Source organism: Podarcis cretensis, assembly GCF_951804945.1.
Source record: "Podarcis cretensis genome assembly, chromosome: 2".
Classification (NCBI taxonomy): Eukaryota; Metazoa; Chordata; class Lepidosauria; order Squamata; family Lacertidae; genus Podarcis; species Podarcis cretensis.
The window spans coordinates 112,015,112-112,034,762 of NC_137171.1; the positions used below are offsets into that span (position 1 = coordinate 112,015,112).

General features: G+C 43.6%; 1 protein-coding gene across 1 annotated transcript; it reads left to right on the forward strand.

Annotated features, from left to right (window-relative positions):
- The first annotated feature begins 212 nt into the window (after window positions 1–212).
- LOC307208974 (zinc-binding protein A33-like) lies at window positions 213–16,117 on the forward strand. Its single transcript, XM_079964037.1, has 5 exons — window positions 213–394; window positions 7,536–7,701; window positions 8,990–9,091; window positions 10,270–10,365; window positions 15,357–16,117. The coding sequence occupies exons 2-5, from the start codon at window positions 7,617–7,619 to the stop codon at window positions 15,878–15,880; spliced, it is 807 nt and encodes a 268-aa protein (XP_079820163.1). The 5' UTR covers window positions 213–394; window positions 7,536–7,616; the 3' UTR covers window positions 15,881–16,117.
- The last annotated feature ends 3,534 nt before the right edge of the window (window positions 16,118–19,651 follow it).

The window sequence follows — 19,651 nt, forward strand, 5'->3', positions numbered from 1 at the left end:
GGCAATTTATGCACAAGTAACCCCCTTACAACCATTACAGTTTCCTACAGAGTTTGGACTTCCAAATAGTTAATTGCACTGGGATGCTTCATGGCAAGTGATTCATAAATGAAAAGAAATAAATAAAACAGTTTAATTACCCATCTTGAAATTACTGCTCCTCTAGCTTCACCCTTTTCTGAGAAGCACCCACTTCAACAGTATGACCATGGGCGAAGTGTATTTTGATGAAGATAGGGAGCTGGTAGCTGACTATGGTATTGTGAATTTGGTCACATTTCCTAACGAAACCGCCATAAGAATGAAAGTGGGGAAGCTGGAGACCCAAGCCTCCTCAGGCCCAAAGCTGACTATTCATGAGGAGACCATCGTGTGGCCCATCTGGTTTAATAAGGTGGGGAATGTATTCGCATTTCACAAGCTGGTGTAACGTAGTAGCTAAGTGTGGACCCTGTGAACCGAAGCCTCTCCAGATAACAATTATCCCTTTATCCCTTATTGATCCATGAGATCCTTGCAATCTGTGAGAAAGTTTCTCCTGTGAGTTCCAAAGATGTCAGAAACCTGCTCTGGAGCAGGACATTGAATGTGGCTGTCCTTGTGGAATGGCGTTCCTGTCAAGCTCTGCATTTTCTGGAAGCAACTGAAGACATTTTGGTTCCGACAGGTTTTCCCAGATGACAAATTGGTCTTTGCCATGAGTCTGTATTGTTTTAGCTTTGTTTTAAATGCATTGGCTGCTTTAATTGCACATCGCCATGAGATGATTCTCTAGAACAGTGTTTCCCAACCTTGGGGCTCCAGCTGTTTTTGGACTACAACTCCCATCATCCCTAGCTAGCAGGACCAGCGGTCAGGGATAATGGGAGTTGTAATCCAAAAGCAGCTGGAGACCCAAGGTTGGGAAACATGGCTCTAGAAAGTGATTCATAAATTAATCAGAAAAATTAACAATAATAAGAAAGTTAACAACGAACTCTGTCAGTGGTCTCATTCAAATCACTATCTCTCAGCCTCTCATTTGCAATATAGGGGTGAAAATACTGTGTCGTAAGTTCTGCATATAAGATTAGAAGAACCACTTTACAGCATCTTGAACATTAGCAAATAAATTGCCAGCTAAGATTTTGTAGACTAGAGTCCACCTAAACACTTTGGGGGAAGTGCTCTGACAGTGCCAGCTCTACTATTGGGCAAATTGAGACAGTCGCCCCATTCTCAAAAAATTTTGGGAATCCATCTATAATGAATTAAAAAAAATTCTTAAATACACGTTTGTTAAAAAAACCCGAAGCCTTCCTGCTGGGGATAATTGGTAAGGATATCAAAGAAGAAGATAGAACCTTTTTTCAATATGCAACGGTGGCCGCCAGAACCCTCATAGCACAGTACTGGAAAACACCAAAAATCCCAACACTAAAGGAGTGGCAACTTAAATTATCCGATTATTTGGAGCTGGCTAAATTGACACAGAAAATAAGAAATCAAAGAAGTGCAAAATTTAACAATGAATGGGATAAATTTAGGATATATATGGAAATAGAGACAAGGGGGAAATTAAAATGTTGATCAGAAACACATATGTACTTATAGAAATCACAGTAGGCATGAGATAACGCTTACTACGTAAAAAGTTTTATTAAGGAATAGACACAGCAGATAGATAAACAAGATAATAATTTCCGAAATCGAGATAAAGGGAAGTCGATCAATGTCATCAAAGTTGTATGTATTTCATGTTTTGTTTGTTTGTTTTTTTCTCTTTTTCTCTTTTTTCTTTTTCATTTTGTCTTTTGTATGTTTGTGAAATATATTTATGTCAAAATTTAATAAAAAATTAATAAAAAAAGAGAGAGAGACAGTCGCCCCATTCACTGGGTGCTAACATGTACAGGGTGGTGTCGAGGCGATGGAGGAAAGAGCTATGTGTTCTACAGTGCTCTAGGCTACTCTTCTGCCCTCAGGTGTGGGGGAAGATGCTGTCCCACAACAAACAATGAAGCAAAATTCAGCTGCCAGTCCAGCATGTGTAATGGAGTGGAGCAAGTTTGTTCCATCAATGGATGCTGGCCATGATAATGAAGTTGTGCCTTCTCGCCAAAGCGGTACCTATTTATCTACTTGCACTTTAATATGCTTTCGAACTGCTAGGTTGGCAGGAACTGGGACCGAGCAACTGGAGCTCACACCATTGCGGGGATTTGAACCGCCGACCTTCTGATCAGCAAGTCCTAGGCTCTGTGGTTTAACCCACAGCGCCACCCGCGTCCCACAGCAGACTTTACAAGTTACTATATACAAGATACAGATACGGATCGTAAACTCTCTTAACAAACTCCAAATGACTCTCAGAACACCACACTGACCAACCAACTATCCACCAAGGAAGGTCATGAGTCATCATGCCTAAGTGGTGACCTCAACCAATAGCAGAGTTGTATCCAAGGTCCCATATCTCTAGGCAGAATAACTCCCTCTGCTCAGTCTCCTTGGCCTTTGACCAACTCTTAATTGCCTCTGTGGGAAGCTGCACATAGGCAAAATCCCAACAGAAGGATGCTGCACCAGATGGGCCATTGACCTGATCCTGCATGCTGTTCTTGTATTCTTATGTCCAGTTCTTCATGACATCAAAGTGGCTTGGGCAGGCCTTGTCCTTCGATCACAGGAGAGAGTAAGATTCAACTCACACAAGACACAGGCCCATCAGAATAGGATGATTTATTCTCTACAGACAAAGCAGAACTTCCTCAAACACTCTTTGTTTTCTTGATTCCCTTCAGACCAAGCCTTGTTCTACTTGTACAGAAAGTTGCCATCCTGGGTCCCACAAGGTGATGCCAGAAACAAAGCCCGTTTGCTGCTATAAATGTGTCCCATGCATGGAAGGAACCATTTCTACTCACACAGGTAAACGGCTTTGAGGGAGCAGCAGCTTCAGTGTGAACGTAGTAATGCTAGGCCTGAAAAGAAATGTTTGCCAGGGAGAATCATAGAATTGTACAGCAGTCGTCTTTGCAAAATCCAGATCCAGAAGTTCAAGATGCAGATTTCCACAGAACAGTTACCTTTAAAATTTCAGTTCTGGTGAAACAGTTTCAGGGCAATCATCTGTCGGATGCACTGCTTCCCAAATGGGCTCAAGTTCAACCTTATTCCTCTACTACTGTAGGTGCTTGCAGGGAACCTCTGCTAAACCACCACTTTTAGTCATCCGACTTCCTGAGACCATCTTGGCTGTGAGGCCTGGATGACCTTCTCCCTGCCTTGCAGGCCTTTTCCCACCTGGCCTGGCTGGGCTTGGACTGACTCCAGCTATAAAAGCTGAGGCTGCTGAACAGGCTCTAGGGTTGAGGTATCGCTTGTTGCCATCATTGATATCAATTTCTTGTGTCTTTCTTTTTAGATCCTACTATGATTTAATGTGGAAATTGTTCAGATTCCTTGGGTACATTTTGATGCGTTTTCTTTATTGTTAACGACTCTCTTTCTTACCGTTTGAAATTATGTAATGCGCTACATGTTGCCTTGATCATGGTTTTAACTGTGGAAAGGCAGCATACACATAAAATGATGTGTGTATGTATGAATTGACCATGATGCATGGTACTCGTGTTTTACGCTCACAGTTTTCCATCAGTTTGGAAAGATGCCTCAGTCATTTCTCATAACCAAATCTCTTGTCCCAACCCCAGCATGCTTTTCTCATGAGTTGTGGTACAGCACTGCTACCCACAATATTGCAATGGTATAAGGGCCTGGCTTCTAGTACTATTTAACTTTGACTTCCACAACAAAGTGCATCACAGGACCAGGCTGTCAAAACATATGGTTCAAGTAGTCCTTGTTTCAGCTCTGACATCATCATCATCATCATCACCATCATCACCATCATCACCATCATCATCATCATCATTTACTATTTATACCCCACCCATCTAGCTGGGTTTTCCCAGCCACTCTGAAGCATATGTCTTGACCGTATCCAGCTCAACACCAGTCCATTATCTGATAAGTAACTATTTTCCCTGCACTTCAGCTATGATCCTATGATTCCTGATTCCCTAGATCTGTATCCATGAGAAAGGTTCATTAGGAACTTAGAGAGAGAGAATGTTGAATAAAACTATTACAAAAAGAAAATGCTACATTTTTGCAAGGGAATGTTTTAACAAGGAAAATATTTGATGTTTGGGTATTGAAATATTTTTCCTTTCTTTCAGATGCAGATCACTGTCATGCGTGTCTAGAAGATCAGTACTCAAACAATGAGAGGGATCAGTGCTTCCCCAAGACTATAGTCTTCCTCTCCTATGAGGAACTCCTGGGGGTTACCTTGGTTTTCTTTGCTCTACTCTTGTGCGTAATCACAAGTACTATTTTGGGAATCTTCATTAAATACCAAGACACTCCGCTTGTTAAAGCCAATAACCGAAACCTCACTTACATCCTCCTTGCTTCTCTCCTGCTTTCCTTTCTTTCTTGCCTTCTGTTCATTGGCCAGCCTCAAGAAGTCACCTTCCTTCTCCGCCAAACCATCTTCAGCATCATCTTCTCGATCTCTGTCTCTTCTGTGCTGGCAAAAACAACTACCGTGTTGTTGGCATTCATGGCCACAAAACCAGGGAACAGCATTAGCAAGTGGGTGGGAAAGAGTTTGGCAAATGGTATTGTCCTTTTTGGTTCTGCCTTTCAGTTTGGCATCTGCATTGCCTGGATCGGAATGTATCCCCCCTTCCCAGAACTGGACATGGATTCCCAAGTCACACAGACAATTCTGCAATGCAGTGAAGGGTCCATCAGTGTTAAGATCCACAGCGCCACCTGCAGGAAATACATTAAACTGTCTGCTTTTTCATCAATAAAATACAGTCATACCATGGGTTACAGACGCTTCAGGTTGTGTTTTTTCTGGTTGCGGACTGCCAAAACTCGGAAGTACCAGAACGGGTTACTTCCGTGTTTCGGCGGTCGCGCATGCGCAGAAGCGCCGATTCGCAACCCACGCGTGCGCAGACACACCGCTGCGGGTTGTGGATGCTGCGGGTTGTGAACATGCATCCCGCATGGATCATGTTCGCAACCCGAGCGTCCACTGTATTCGGAATGCAACTGCAAAAGAGACACACAATGCTCTCAAGCAGTGCCTAAAGTATGACATAAAAGGAAGTGGGGTGATTTCAAAGAGTAAGTGGGGGGAAGAAATGGGATACACTTAACTATGTCCATTTAAAAGAAGTGGGATCTTCAAGCACTGGCTGTTAGGACCTTCAATGCTGGCTTGAAACTTCCGCTGCTCAGACCAAACAATGGATTGCCCTTCTTGCAGCTAGTGCCAAACTGTGCTGCACATTGATAAAAAGGCAATGTGTCTGTTTGAAGAATTCAGAAATATTTTGCCCACCATGGGGCTCGACCCCACAACCCTGATATTAAGTGTTTCATGCTCTACCAGCTGAGCTACCAAGTGTGCTGTGACTACCAATTTGCTACCAAATTTAACTCAAGGTTTTACTGTTGGTATATAAGGCCCTAAACCACTTTGAACCAGAGTATCTGAGAAGCTGCTCTTCCTTTACATCCCACCCTCATCATTTAGATTTTTGGATGAAGATCTGTTGATGGTGCCTGCAGACAAGCTTGCTCTGACATGGTCCCCCCCACCTCTCGTTCCACCCACTTTTGGTTCCAGTCCCACAACTGCCAGTATGCTATACATTTCCGTGCACTCTGGCTTCCATCATGGTGTTCCGTTGTGCCAATAAGTGGTTCAGTCATGCTGGCCACATGACCTGGAAAGCTGTCTGTGGACAAATGCTGGCTCCCTTGGCCTCAAAGTGGAGATGAGCACAGCAACCCCATAGTCGCCTTTGACTGGACTTAACTGTCCAGGCGTCCTTTATCTTTACTTTTACTAGCAGATTGCTCCTGCCTCCCTGCCATATTCATCTTATGACTATCTTCTTGAATAAATAAGTATTCCCGAAGTGGATTAAGAATAAAGCATCACCCTAGGATGAATGCCACTTTAAAAAATAAATAAATCAGAATTTTAAATCTGCTTATTATAGATCACATTCACAGTTGTTGAAATAAGTTTATGGCCATCATTTTATTTATTTATTTTTAGACACAGGTCTCAAGGCATCCCATGACTTGTTTTTGTGGTTTTGTTATGTTTTGCTTTAAATCATCTTAATAAGAAACAAACAACAATTAATTAAATGAGGTAAATGTAAAGGACACCTGGATGGTTAAGTCCAGTCACAAAGCGACTATGGGGCTGCAGTGCTCATCTTGCTTTCCGGCTGAGGGAGCCCACAGACATCTTTCCGGGCCATGTGGCCAGCATGACTAAACCACTTCTGTCACAAGGGAACACCATGACAGAAGCCAGAGAGCAAGGAAACACCGTTTACCTTCCTGCCACAGTGGTACCTATTTATCTACTTGCACTGCTGTGCTTTCAAACTGCTAGGTTGGCAGGAGCAGGGACAGAGCAATAGGAGCTCAACCTGTTGTGCGTATTTGAACCACCAACCTTCCAATCAGCAAGCCCAAGAGGCTCAGTGGTTTAGACCACAGTGCCACCTGCTGTGAATAGATAAATAACACCAAAGAAATGATTAAATGAACAGCAGAACTGGAAACCAGAAATAGCTAGATAAAAATAGCATGTGAAAATAACTCAGCCTCTCTACGTACCAAAAAGGAAAAACCTGGGTCAATGGGAAAAAATTCCATTTAAACTGCCAAAATAGCAGGTACCTACTGAATGGAGAGAAAGTGCCACTTTCTCACTGTAGCCAATCAGTTGACTTCCAAGGAAGGAAACATCCAGAAAAGGACCTCTGGTGACATGGCTGCCCAAGCCCTTTTGCCACCTGAGGAAGAACAAAAATGTCACCCCTCCCACTCTGCTCTTAAAGTCAAAGTGCAAAATAGCAAGTTATTTTGGCACATAAGGCAGAAAATCCCACAAGCGTGTCTTTCTGGGAGTGAAAAATTAAACACAATTAAATTAAATTTGAAAGTTGATAGAGTTTTATGATACTCAAGTCTCTTGCCTAAGGCAGCTGCCTCACTCCATCTAATGGTAGGGCCAGCCCTGTTCTCTGGGAAGAGGGATTGACTGTTAAATCATTCTGGGAATAGTAGCTTTGTGCAGGGTATAGGGGTCTCCTAACAACTCTCAGCAACCTTAACAAACTACACATTCCAGAATTCTTTGGAGGAAACCATGACTGTTTAAAGCAGGGTTTCCCAAATGTGGGTCTCCAGCTGTTTTTGGATTGCAGTTCCCACCTCCCTGACCACTGGTCCTGCTAGCTAGGGGCGATGGGAGTTGTAGTGCAAAAACAGCTGGAGACCTCTGTTTGGGAAACCCTGGTTTAAAGTAATATGATATCCCTTTAAATTTTGTATAACTGAGCAAATTCGGTGAGAAATGTCAGAGGTTGGCTCGTCCTGAAAAGAGTTGAATTTAAGAGTTGCATTACCACTTCCTGTGTGCGTTCTTTCCTGACGTTTATCAGATTTTCAGAGCTTTGAGGAATCATTAGTTCCTTTTCTGGAGGGTGGTGCTCTTTAAGCGAATAAGTCAGATCAAATAGTTGATGAACATGGCGAATGAAAAGCAAAGGACAACTGGACCAGAGAGAGGAGAGTTACCCGCAATATCGCCTCGTGCTCAGGCTAAAGGTACGGATCAAAATATTCTAAATATTGCTTTTGGTTTTCAACCGATGTAGCTAGCTAGCCCTTTCTTTTAAGTTTCAGAAAAAAATATTTTGTAAATACATTAACAGAAAAACAAACATAAGGCACAGGGCAAGTACTTGACAGACAAGTGAGAAGTTGAAGGACAAATGAGGAGGAGAAGGGCCATGGCTGTTGTTTATTTTCAGCTGAGGTGAGCATAGAGCAAGTTACTTCTCCCAGCTAGCTATAGCAGGGGTCAGCAAAGTTTTTCAGCAGGGGGCCAGTCCATTGTCCCTCAGACCTTGTGGGGGGCGGCCGGACTATATTTTGGAAGAGAAAAGAAGAAAAATGAATTCCTATGCCCCACAAATAACCCAGAGATGCATTTTAAATAAAAGCACACATTCTACTCATGTAAAAGCATGCTGATTCCCGGACCGTCCGTGGGCCAGATTTAGAAGGTGATTGGGCTGGATCTGGCCCCTGGGCCACCAGAGGAAAGATGCATCCTGGTTGCTGGGGGGGGGGGAGGAAGGCAAATTACTGAGATTCCAAGAACTAGAAAAGGAAACAAACACAGAAGAATTGCACAAAAGGGTCGCAGCTGGTGGGTCGGGACAGCAGCTCTTAAGGGACCCTCTTTAGGACTTCTGTTGCCTGATGTACAAAGCGCACACTTGTTAGTCACAGCTCTGACTCATTGACTAAAAACACTAAAAGGGAGCAACTGTTTCATTTCACAGAAATTTCTTGGAAGGCGACCTTCATACATGCTTTCGTAACGTTCTTTTTAGGAGGTTCAGGTGCTTTTTTTTTTAAGAAACGAAAGCTCACCATCCGGGGATCCTGATGGCTGTGGGGTCTGTGGTCACTGATGGAGGAACAGGGGTGCGGAGGGAGCGGACCGCCCCCGGCACCACTATTCCAGTAGGGAGCCATCGCGGCGGCCCACCTGGACACACGCCAGGCAGCGGGTGGCATGCCCCCACAGGCAGCACGCCACACCCCCAAAACACATGCCACGCCCTCGCAGGTGGCCAGCCACGCCCCCGCCTGCTCTCCGCCCCCGGTAGCGGAGCATGCAGCTGCGCCACTGTCTGTAGTGGCGCCATGTACTATGTAGGCGGCTTATTTCCGCTCAGTCACGAACCAGATGTGGACCGACTTCAACTTCAGATCAAGTTACACCACCATGTGCCCTTAGATCATGAAAGCTCTCAATTGGCTGCTAAAGGTTTCACGTACACTTTCTGTATTGTTGAGTTTCACACCATTTGGTTCTCCACAGATCCTTCTTCTTCCATGTTCTTCTGGCCTGGAATGGTTTTTGGGGTTTTGCTGGCAGTGAGCGTCGCTCTGAAGTGCATTTTGATCTTCATGATTTTGTCTGGTAATTGTACAGTTTCAACATGTAGTCTAAAAATAGGAGCCAGGGCTAAAACCCAAACGCCAGCCTACTATGTACAAGAAGACTGAAGGCAGCCCTGTTTAGGGAAGTTTTTAAGGTTTTTAAGGTTTTTGTTTTGCTTTGGCATGGCTGTTCTTTTCTTTTTAAAAAAATTGGAAGTTCGAAAAGAGCATAACTATATGTGCATCAAACATGGTGAGTCACAAAGAAAAAAGAGAAACAGAACCCGTGTACAGTGGAACCTCGGTTCATGAACTTAATCCATTCCTGAAGTCCGTTCTTAAACCAAATCCATTCTTTAACTGAGGCGAACTTTCCCTAATGAGGCCTCCTGCTGCCGGTGCCCTTCCACCATTCGGCTTCCATTCGTAGACCAAGGTAAAGTTCGCAAACCGAAACACTGCTTCCGGTTTTGCAGAGTTCATAAACCGAATAGTTCGTAAACAGGACTGTTCGTAAACCGAGGTACCATTGTATAAGGGAAAACAAAAGGGGGTGTTTGATGTTTTATTGTGTTTTTAATATTGGAAGCCACCCAGAGTGGCTGGGGAGGCCCAACCAGATGAGAGGGGTATAAGTAATAAATTATTATTATTATTATTATTATTATTATTATTATTATTATTATTATTATTTTCCTAGTCGATCCTCTCTATGTTCCTCTGTAGGTCTATGACCGGGGTTCCATACACACCATACATTTACACAGGGCTTTTTTTTCCAGCTAGAACTCGCTGGAACTCAGTTCTGGCACCTCTCAGGTGGGCTCCATCGCCCTTATAAGAGAACAAAGGGAGGTGTTCATGGTGAGTTCCAGCACCTCTTTTTCTAGAAAAATAGCACTGCACTCACAGCACCATACATTCAAAGCACAGCCGTCCACCACAAAGAATCTTGGGAATTGTAGTCTGTTGAGGGTGCTTGGGAATTGTATCTTTGTGGGTGGTAAACTATACAACTCCCAGGGTTCCCTTTTTGGTGTGCATGCTTTGAATGTGCTTCAGAGTTCTGTTGTGGGCACCACCTTAAATAAGAAGATGTATTTTGGATGATAGACAGACTGACATTCTATGCATAAGAAGAGCTCTCTGCATGATGGCAAAATGGACAAAAGCCTTGCTCTGACGCCAAGCTTTTCTTTTTTTTTTCTTTTTTTTAAGCTTCCAAGGTTCCTGCTGAGAAAACAAATCCACATGAGATCCAGAGTTGCCGGCGAAAATGCATCCCTTGCAGATCACCTAACAGCCACCTGACAGGTAACCCCCTGACCTTTTGGTACTTCAGATGCATCCATTATATCTAACTACTTTGGCACCAGATACAGAACTCAACTCCAGGTGCAGAAGTGAGCCAGCTAAGGACCCCTCCACATTTGGGAGTGGATAAAATGTTCATTTGAATTGGTAGTGTCTTAGAAACTCCCTCCACCCACAGCAAGCGCAATGCCAGGAAATCTTTTGTCCCTTTCTGTTGACAGTCAGCTTTCAATGCAATATTTGATGGCACTGTTCACTGCGATGGTAACCAGCTTCTGAGTGTAGTGCCTTACTCTCAGTTCTCTCCCACTTATCAAATGCAGATATAGGAAGGTATCAGTTCCGTGCCAGTTTAGCTCTGTGGACAATACCTGCGCACACCCCAAGCCACTATGGTCCCATTCTTCTGCAGACATAGGAGGATGTGTTTGAGTGTCAGTCTGGTCTGATAGCATAATTTGGCTTTTGTGGCTCAGACCGTGTCATGCAATATGACAGGCAGGCTTACTGTAGTGTAGCACCCTGCTTGTGGTTAACGCTTAGCTGGAATGAAATATTCAACGCAGCAATAGAGAAATTAAAATAATAATTTATTTGTCAGGCAAATAAATATGAGGCACAGTGGTATATGGTTACCAAGCTCTGGCCTGGCCTCCTGCCATTCTGGCCAGCACTTATATTTCCTTAATCCAGCCCCCTTGCTCCTCCTGTGGCTGCCTCTGTCCAATCAGCCTGGTTGAAATTCCTATTGGCTGTTTGCTAGAACCAATCACAAAAGAAACACCCATTTCCTCTTGTCCTTTTATGGGAAACAAAAAGATATATATTCTTCTATCTATAAATGACAAATAAGTAGTAATATATCTTACATGTGTCTCAACAAGGAACCTTAATTACCAGCTCACCTCGCCCTATTGCCCTCCAAAACAAATGGTTTAATCTTAAATTTTTATCTTAAACAGATGTCAAGGATCTTGAATTCACATCATCATTGAAAGATCTCCTTCTCTTGAAGGTCTTTAAACAAATAACCATATGTGTGCTCTAATGATGTTTCCTGCTTGGCAGGGGGGGCTGGGCTGGTGGCTGATGGCCCCTGTGATCTCTTCCAACTATATGAAATAAGAATCTAGCATAAGGATTTAACATTTCTTAGCTTCTAATTCCTTTGCATAATTACATTTAAGCCAATATATTTAATACATAACATAGATAGCTTTTTAGAAGAATAAACCTTTTCAAAGTAAAAAAGGAAGGAACAGTTTCCAGCCTCAAAATAAGATAGAAAGAAAACCTCTTCTCCAGCCAAGCCAGTTGCCTTTTTCACTGCTCTTGACCTTTCAACCTTAGGAAAATATGGCTCAAGTTTAATGGGAGGCACATGGTTTTATTTTACTATTTACCCACTCTTAATTATGTTTATCTCTTTTTTTTATCTTCTGTAATATGTAGGGTCAGTGTAACCTTGGCTGTCAGCCTGTAATTCCCTTTGACTTTGAGAATTGTTTTCTGCTATAAATCAGGGGGCCCCCTTGTCCAGTAGAATAAACATCTTGCCAAGGTTCTTAGGCAGCTGGTCTTCTGCCTGGCATGAACATTTGAAAATCTTTAAGCTCATTTTAAAATACAGGCCCTGGTCAAGCCTTAATAAAAATGCAGGCTATGATTAGATGCCTCAGTAGCTGCAGTTGATGCTCCTATAACTGTATGGATTAAAGAGCCCTTTATAAAAAAAAAAAAAAGGCCATTGTTGTCTGCGATTGTTGCTTTCATATTATCATGGAGGAGCCGAATCATGTTTACAAATTTATCTGGGCAGCCAATTTTCAGAAGGACAGTCCACGGGGCATTACTATTTACAGTGTTGAAAGCCTTAGTCAGGTCAATAAACTCCATATACAGGGGTTGGTTTTGCTCTCTGCATTTTTCTTGAAGCTGTTGAGTGGTGAAAATCATGTCCACTGTCCCCCTAGAAGGCCAAAAACCATTTTGGGATTTAGGAAGGGTCACCTTGGATATTGTTACGAGACGGTTTGCTAAGATCCTTGCAAGAATTTTGCCAGCTGCAGCTAATAGAGAGATGCCTTAGTAGTTTCCACAATTAGTTCTGTCACCTTTTTAAAAGATATTGATAATTTTGGCATCTCTAAAGTCTGCTGGAATTTCTTCTCTTTCCCATATTTTTTCAATGAGCTTGTGGAGTTGTTCTGTAAGTTCAAATCTGCCCACTTTGAAGATTTCAGCAGGTATCCCATCAGGTCCACTGGCTTTGTTGTTTTTCACTTGGTTAATAGCTGTACGCAACTCTCCCAGATTTGGAGATACAGCAAGCTCATCTCTAATTTGTTTTTGCGGAATTTGTGAGAGGCCCTTAGCAGCTACGGGGAAGTTGTGGTTAAGGAGATGTTGGTAATGTTCTTTCCAGCACAGTGCAATAGCTTCTTTATCTTTCAGAAGTGTGATACTGTCTGCTGAGCGTAGAGGGCATATGCCATGATTTATTGGCCCATAGATGGTCTTTGTGGCTTTAAAGAAACTCTGTGCATCATGCGTGTCGGCTAAGTGCTGGATCTCTTGAGCTTTTTTTAACCACCAGGTGTTTTTTAGTTCTCTGGTTCTTCTTGGAACCTCAGCCTGTTCAAAAGGAATAGACCAAACAGGAAGGGAGGAGGAGTAGCATTGTACATAAAGGATGTGTACACTTGTGATGAAATCTATGAACTGGAGCATGAAAAGCAGATTGAGAGTATATGGGTAAAATTGTAGGAGAGAGAAACGACAGTGATCTTACTGCGGGTGTCTGCTATAGACTGCTAAGCCAGACTGAAGATTACCAAACATTCAAAAAGGAGAGGAATAGTAGTCATGAGGGACTTCAGCTTCCCCAATATCTGTTGGGACTCAAAGTGTAAGGTCTGATGAATTCCCCCAGTGCATCATTGACAATTTCATTTCCCAAAAGGACCAACAAGGGGATCATCTATTTTGGACCTGGTCCTCACCAATAGGGAGGAACTGATAGATGAAGTGGAAGTGCTTGGAAACTTGGGAGGAAGTGATGATGTTCTCCTGGGTTTCAGGATACTGAGGCAAGGGGAAATTGAGTGTAGTCAGACTCACACTCTGGACTTTAAGAAGGCCAATTTCTAAAAGTTGAAGGAGCTACTGGGTGTGATCCCGTGGTCAGAAATACTCAATGAGAAGGGAGCCCAAGAAAGATGGGAGTTTCTAAAAGGAGAAATATTGAAGGCCCAAATGCAGACAATACCAACAAGAAAGAAATGTGGGAGGCATCCACACAAACCGGTGTGGCTGCATAAGGAGCTTACAGATGAGTTGAGAGTTAAGAAGGACATGTATAAGAAATGAAAAAAGGGGAAACCACACAAGTAGCCAACAGTTGCAGAGGGAAAGTCAGGCTGGCTAAAGCTCAGAATGAACTCAGGCTTGCAAGAGTGGTTAAAAATACAGTGGTACATGTATTACATACGCTTCAGGTTACATACGCTTCAGTTTACAGACTCCACTAACCCAGAAATAGTGCTTCAGGTTAAGAACTTTGCTTCAGGATGAGAACAGAAATCGTGCAGCGGCGGCGCAGTGGCAACAGGAGGCCCCATTAGTTAACGTAGATGGGGGCAATGAATTTAAATTGATGTAAAAGTCATTATGGTGTTTTACTTATCCACCCACTTTTACTCAGCTCAGTTTGGGGGCAGAGGGAATTTGCATGCCATAATAATTGCTTGTAAAAGTTAATCTGCATTCTGTTCCTCTGAGTATTCCTCTTCTTCTTCTTCTTCACTTATATCCCACCCTGGGTTGCCCCAGCTACTCTAAGCGACTAGTGTGATAGTTAAGCTGCATATTCATATTCTATGTTGTTTTTGCAGGTAATCATCATTTGAATATAATGCTGTTCTTTATGTCTCCCATCCCCAAGATTCACTTATGTATCAGGTGCCGTTGATTTTTATTTTTTGACACTACTGTGCTTATATCTTCTATAAACTGAGGACCCCTCTGAGATTGGTAGCTTTGTTTGTTTTTCCAGGGGTATTCAGCAACAAAACTTTTGTAAGTCAAACATTGAAAGCAAAATTGCATAGCCAGTACTACCATGAGAACAATTAATCATGAACATGCAATAAAAAAGGAGGTCTGGAGGAGTTCTGATATGCATTAGTTGATCCTCTGCTTATTAAAAATAGTCTTTCCAAACATATTTTCTCTTGCCTGGTTGCCATCTTTTTACCCACTGGGGCAAATTAAAGAACCTCCTTTTTGATCTTTGGTTCTAGGGACTGAATAACATCATCGTCATCAAACCTTTATTGGCATCACATCCAAACATCCAAAACAAATCAATACAGAATTACCACTTCCCCAGTGGCACAAAACATTTGCTAAAAGAAAGGAGGCAGAGCAGTCTATTGTCACACCTCTGGGTCTCCAGGGAAATCAGACGCCTGCAGTGTATTTCGACAACAAAAAACCAAATACAGTGGTACCTCTGGTTACGTACTTAATTCGTTCCAGAGGTCCCTTCTTAACCTGAAACTGTTCTCAACATGAAGCACCACTTTAGCTAATGGGGCCTGCTGCTGCTGCCACACCGCTGCCATGCGACTTCTGTCCTCATCCTGAAGCAAAGTTCTTAACCCGAGGTACTATTTCTGGGTTAGCGGAGTCTGTAACCTGAAGCGTATGTAACCTGAAGCGTATGTAACCCGAGGTACCACTATAGAGATATTTAGCCACTAACCTGGTGAGCTCCTGATCATTCCCCAGTAATAGAAAATGTATGACCTCGAACTCTGCTTTCCATTTGGGGATGTAGAGTTGATGTAGAAACTGCTGACGGAGATCAGCATATAGTTTAAATTAAGAACCATATGTGTAAGGGTTTCCACCAGGTGGTCTTCACATGGGCCTTCCACCCTGCCTGAGAACCTTCCCCAAATGCTGAGATCTCTTTTTCCTCTTCACAGCCAATCTGACTCTGGATCCAAGCACAGCTCATCCCCAGCTCTACGTATCAGAAGATCTGAAGAGTGTGAAATGGAGATACATGAAACAAAGTGTGAACAGTAGTTCTCTGAGATATGACTTGTTGAGAAGCGTCCTAAGCCACCAGGGCATCGACTCGGGGAAATTTTGCTGGGAAGTGGAAGTGGTGGAAGGGGGCAATTGGTGGGGTGTGGGAATCGTGAGGGAGTCTGCAAACAGAAATGGGGCAATTTTCCTTGCACCAGAGGGAGGGTACTGGGGGGTACAGCGTATTGATGGGCAGTACCAGTCAATTACTGCCAACCCTAGGACAAATTTGTCCTTATGCCATCACCCAAGTAGGATCCGTATTTCCCTGGATTACTCGGAGGGCCTGGTAGCATTTTTTGACGGTGATACTGATGCCCATCTCTTTACCTTTCCGAAAGCGAAATTCTCTGGGGAAAAGGTCCATGCCTGGTTCTTGATTGAGGGATGGAATGGGGAGCTCACAGTCCATCCATGAGAGAAAGGAGCATCTTAATCAAGAGTTACCAAGCTGTGGTCCATGATCTTCATTCAGGTGGTCCATAGCATTTATCTGGATTTGCAGTTGAAGTCGGCTGGCGGAACATCCACCACATCAAATAGTCCTGTTGATTATAGCTTCTTTTACTTCTTATACTGTACAGGCGGTGACTATTTTGGGTGTGTCCAACTGATGCATGGTTGCCAACGTGTGAGTCCTTTTGGACCCAGAAGAGGGCAGAACGGGGGTGTAATGGGGGCAGGGTGGGGCAGAACAGGGGTGTGGGGAGTCATGGGATGGGACGCACTTTTGGGGGGGCAGGCCAGGAACAGAACCCCCAAGCAAAATGGTTGCTGTTTATGTTGTGTTGTATTGCGATATGAATTGTATAGACTTGCAATTGCCACAACGGGAAGAAAAAGTGGCCGGTCAAGACCCCTCAGCACTTTTCAAGGTGTCCTAAATTGATAGAACTGTAGAGTTGGAAATGACCCGAAAGGTCATTTAGTCCAACTCCCTGCAATGCAGAAATTGCAACTAAAACACCCACGACAGATGGAGGTTTACAAACCTCCAATGAAGGAGAGTCCACCACTTTTCAAGGACGTTTGTCCCACTGTCGAACTGCTCTTACTGTCAGTGGGGGGCGGAGTTTATGAACCACTGACTTTACGCTATCAGAGTCTCTCGACCCTGCTGTTCAAGGGCCTCAAATCGCTCTCTGGCTTTGTGGACACTATACAGTGGTACCTCAGGTTAAGTACTTAATTCGTTCCGGAGGTCCGTACTTAACCTGAAACTGTTCTTAACCTGAAGCACCACTTTAGCTAATGGGGCCTCCCACTGCCGCTGCACCGCCGGAGCATGATTTCTGTTCTCATCCTGAAGCAAAGTTCTTAACCTGAAGCAATATTTCTGGATTAGCAGAGTCTGTAACCTGAAGTGTATGTAACCTGAAGCGTATGTAACCTGAGGTACCACTGTACCTTTAAATCACATCAGAACGCATTGCCTTCAAAGAATTATGGGTACTCTCATCTCTTAACGTCATGCAAGGAATTGTATCTGTGAGGGGTGACCTACTGTGCCTGGAATTCTCTGATGTGCTTCAAATGTGCTTTAAAGGTTGTTACAGGGGTCAGCAAACTTTTTCAGCATATTTGGAAAAGAAAAAAAAATGAATGAATTCCTATGCCCCACAAAGAACCCAGAGATGCATTTTAAATAAAAACACACATTCTACTCATGTAGAAACACGCTGATTCCTGGACCATTCATGGGCCAGATTTAGAAGGCGATTGGGCCAGATCCGGCCCCCGGGCCTTAATTTGCCTACCCATGGTTTAGTGTGTACAGAGCCTGGAGTATATGGCCTGCAGGGCTCTCATACAGGAACGCCCATCATATCCCTAAACTGCCATGACGGTAATTCCTTTACCAGGCAAGCCCAAATGACACAAAACAGCATGCAAGTTTTCAATTTCCCCAAGAACTCTTCATAAGATTTGTGATTTTCATCTCTGTTGTTTGCAACACCATCTTGTTTTTAATAGGCACGCCTCTCTGAAACAATTTGTGTTTGCAGTCTATGAATTTATTGTATCCAAATAAAGGGGGGGGGGAGGAAGGAAGCCTCGGTGTTGGCTGATGTTATGGAGTCTGGTGTGGGAGTTGAGGCAGACATTCAAATGAGATTCTGTGGGGTTTTCCTGTTGCACCATGGACTGTTGGTAAGATGAAACACACAATGGCCAGGCTCCAGTTTTCCAAAATATAAAATCCAGCTATTATCCACACCTGCCTACTTCTTTAGGAAAAACACATAGGTTTCTTGGTGGGTGGATTACAGAAATAAAGAATGGTAATAATAATAATAATAATAATAATAATAATAATAATAATAATAATTTATTATTTATACCCCACCCATCTGGCTGGGCTTCCCCAGCCACACTGGGTGGCTTCCAACAAAATATTAAAATACCATAATGCATCAAACATTAAAAGCTTCTCTAAACAGGTCTGCCTTCAGGTGTCTTCTGAAAGTCTGGTAGTTGTTCTCTTTGACATCTGGTGGGAGGGCATTCCACAGGGCGGGTGCCACTACTGAGAAGGCCCTCTGCCTGGTTCCCTGTAACTTGGCTTCTCTCAGCGAGGGAACTGCCAGAAGGCCCTCGGCACTGGAACTCATGTGTCCGGGCAGAATGATGGAGGTGGAGACGTTTAAGGCTTTAAAGGTCAGCACCAACATTTTTAATTGTGCTTGAAAAGATACTGGGTGCCAATATAGGTCTTTCAGGACCAGTGTTATGTGGTCTCGGCGGCCGCTCCCAGTCACCAGTCTAGCTGCCGCATTCTGGATTAGTTGTAGTTTCTGGGTCACCTTCAAAGGTAGCCCCACACAGAGCACATTGCAGTAGTCCAAGCAGGAGATAACCAGAGCATGCATCACTCTGGTGAGACAGGGGGAAGGAGATTGGACAAATTCATGGATAGCCATAGCTATGTTCTCTCCATGGTCAGAGACATGAATGTCTGGGGATCACCAGGGCGAGTGGGGTTGCTCTCGGGTCCTGCTTGGGGCTTGCCCATCAGCATTTGGTCGGCCACTGTGAGAACAGGATGCTGAAATAGATGGATTTTGGGGCTGATCCAACCAGGCTCTTCTTATGTTCTTGCTCTGGCAAGCGAATGGGGAGATAGCATCGTTTAGAGTTGGAAGGGACCCCAGGGGTCATCAAATCCAACTCCCTGCATTGCAGAAATCTCAGTTAAAGCATCCATGACAGGTGGCCATCGAACCTCTGCTTAAAAAACCTCTGAGGAAGGAGAGGCCACCACCTCCTAAGGGAGACCGTTCCGCTGTCAAACAGCTTTTCCTGTCAGAAAGCATGTTTAATCGGAATCTCCTTTCTTGTACCTTGAAGCCATTGCTTCAGGTCCTACCCTCCAAAGCAGGAGAAAACAATATTGCTCCATCTTCCATGTGACAGCCCTTAAGATACTTGAAGACGGCTATCCTATCTTCTCTCAGTCTCCTCTTTTCCAGGCTAAACATACCCAGCTCCTTCAAGCGTTCCCCGTAAGGCTTACGTAGTTTCCAGACCCTTGATCATCTTGGTTGCCCTCCTCTGCACACGTTCCTGCTTGTCAACATCCTTCTTGAACTGTGGTGCCCAGAATTGGACACAGCATTCCAGGTGTGGCCTGACCAAGGCAGAATAGAGTGGTACTATTACTTCCCTTGATTGGGACACTATACTTCTGTGGATGCAGCCTAGAATAAGATAATAATACTAATACTAATAATAATAATAATAATAATAATAATAATAATAATAATAATTTACTATTTGTACCCCGCCCATCTGGATGGGTTTCCCCAGCCACTCTGGGCGGCTTCCAACAAAGATTAAAAATACATTAGAATGTCACACATTAAAAACTTCCCTGAACAGGGCTGCCTTCTGAATGTCAAGTAGTTGTTTATCTCCTTGATATCTGATGGGAGGGTGTTTGCAGTCTATGTATTTATTGTATCCAAATAAAGGGGGAGTGGAGGAAGGAAGTCTTGGTGTTGGCTGCTACAATCTTGCAATGTTTAAAGGATGAATCGACCAACCAGACCGTGAAAATTTGCGATCCTGGTATTAAGCTAGTCACACCTCCATTTGCACTGCCAGGAAATCACAGTTAGGCAGGCAGCCACCCAATTCAACCACACCCTTGTTACCTGCTTGGCTGGTTCAGAAGGGGCCTGCTCACTCA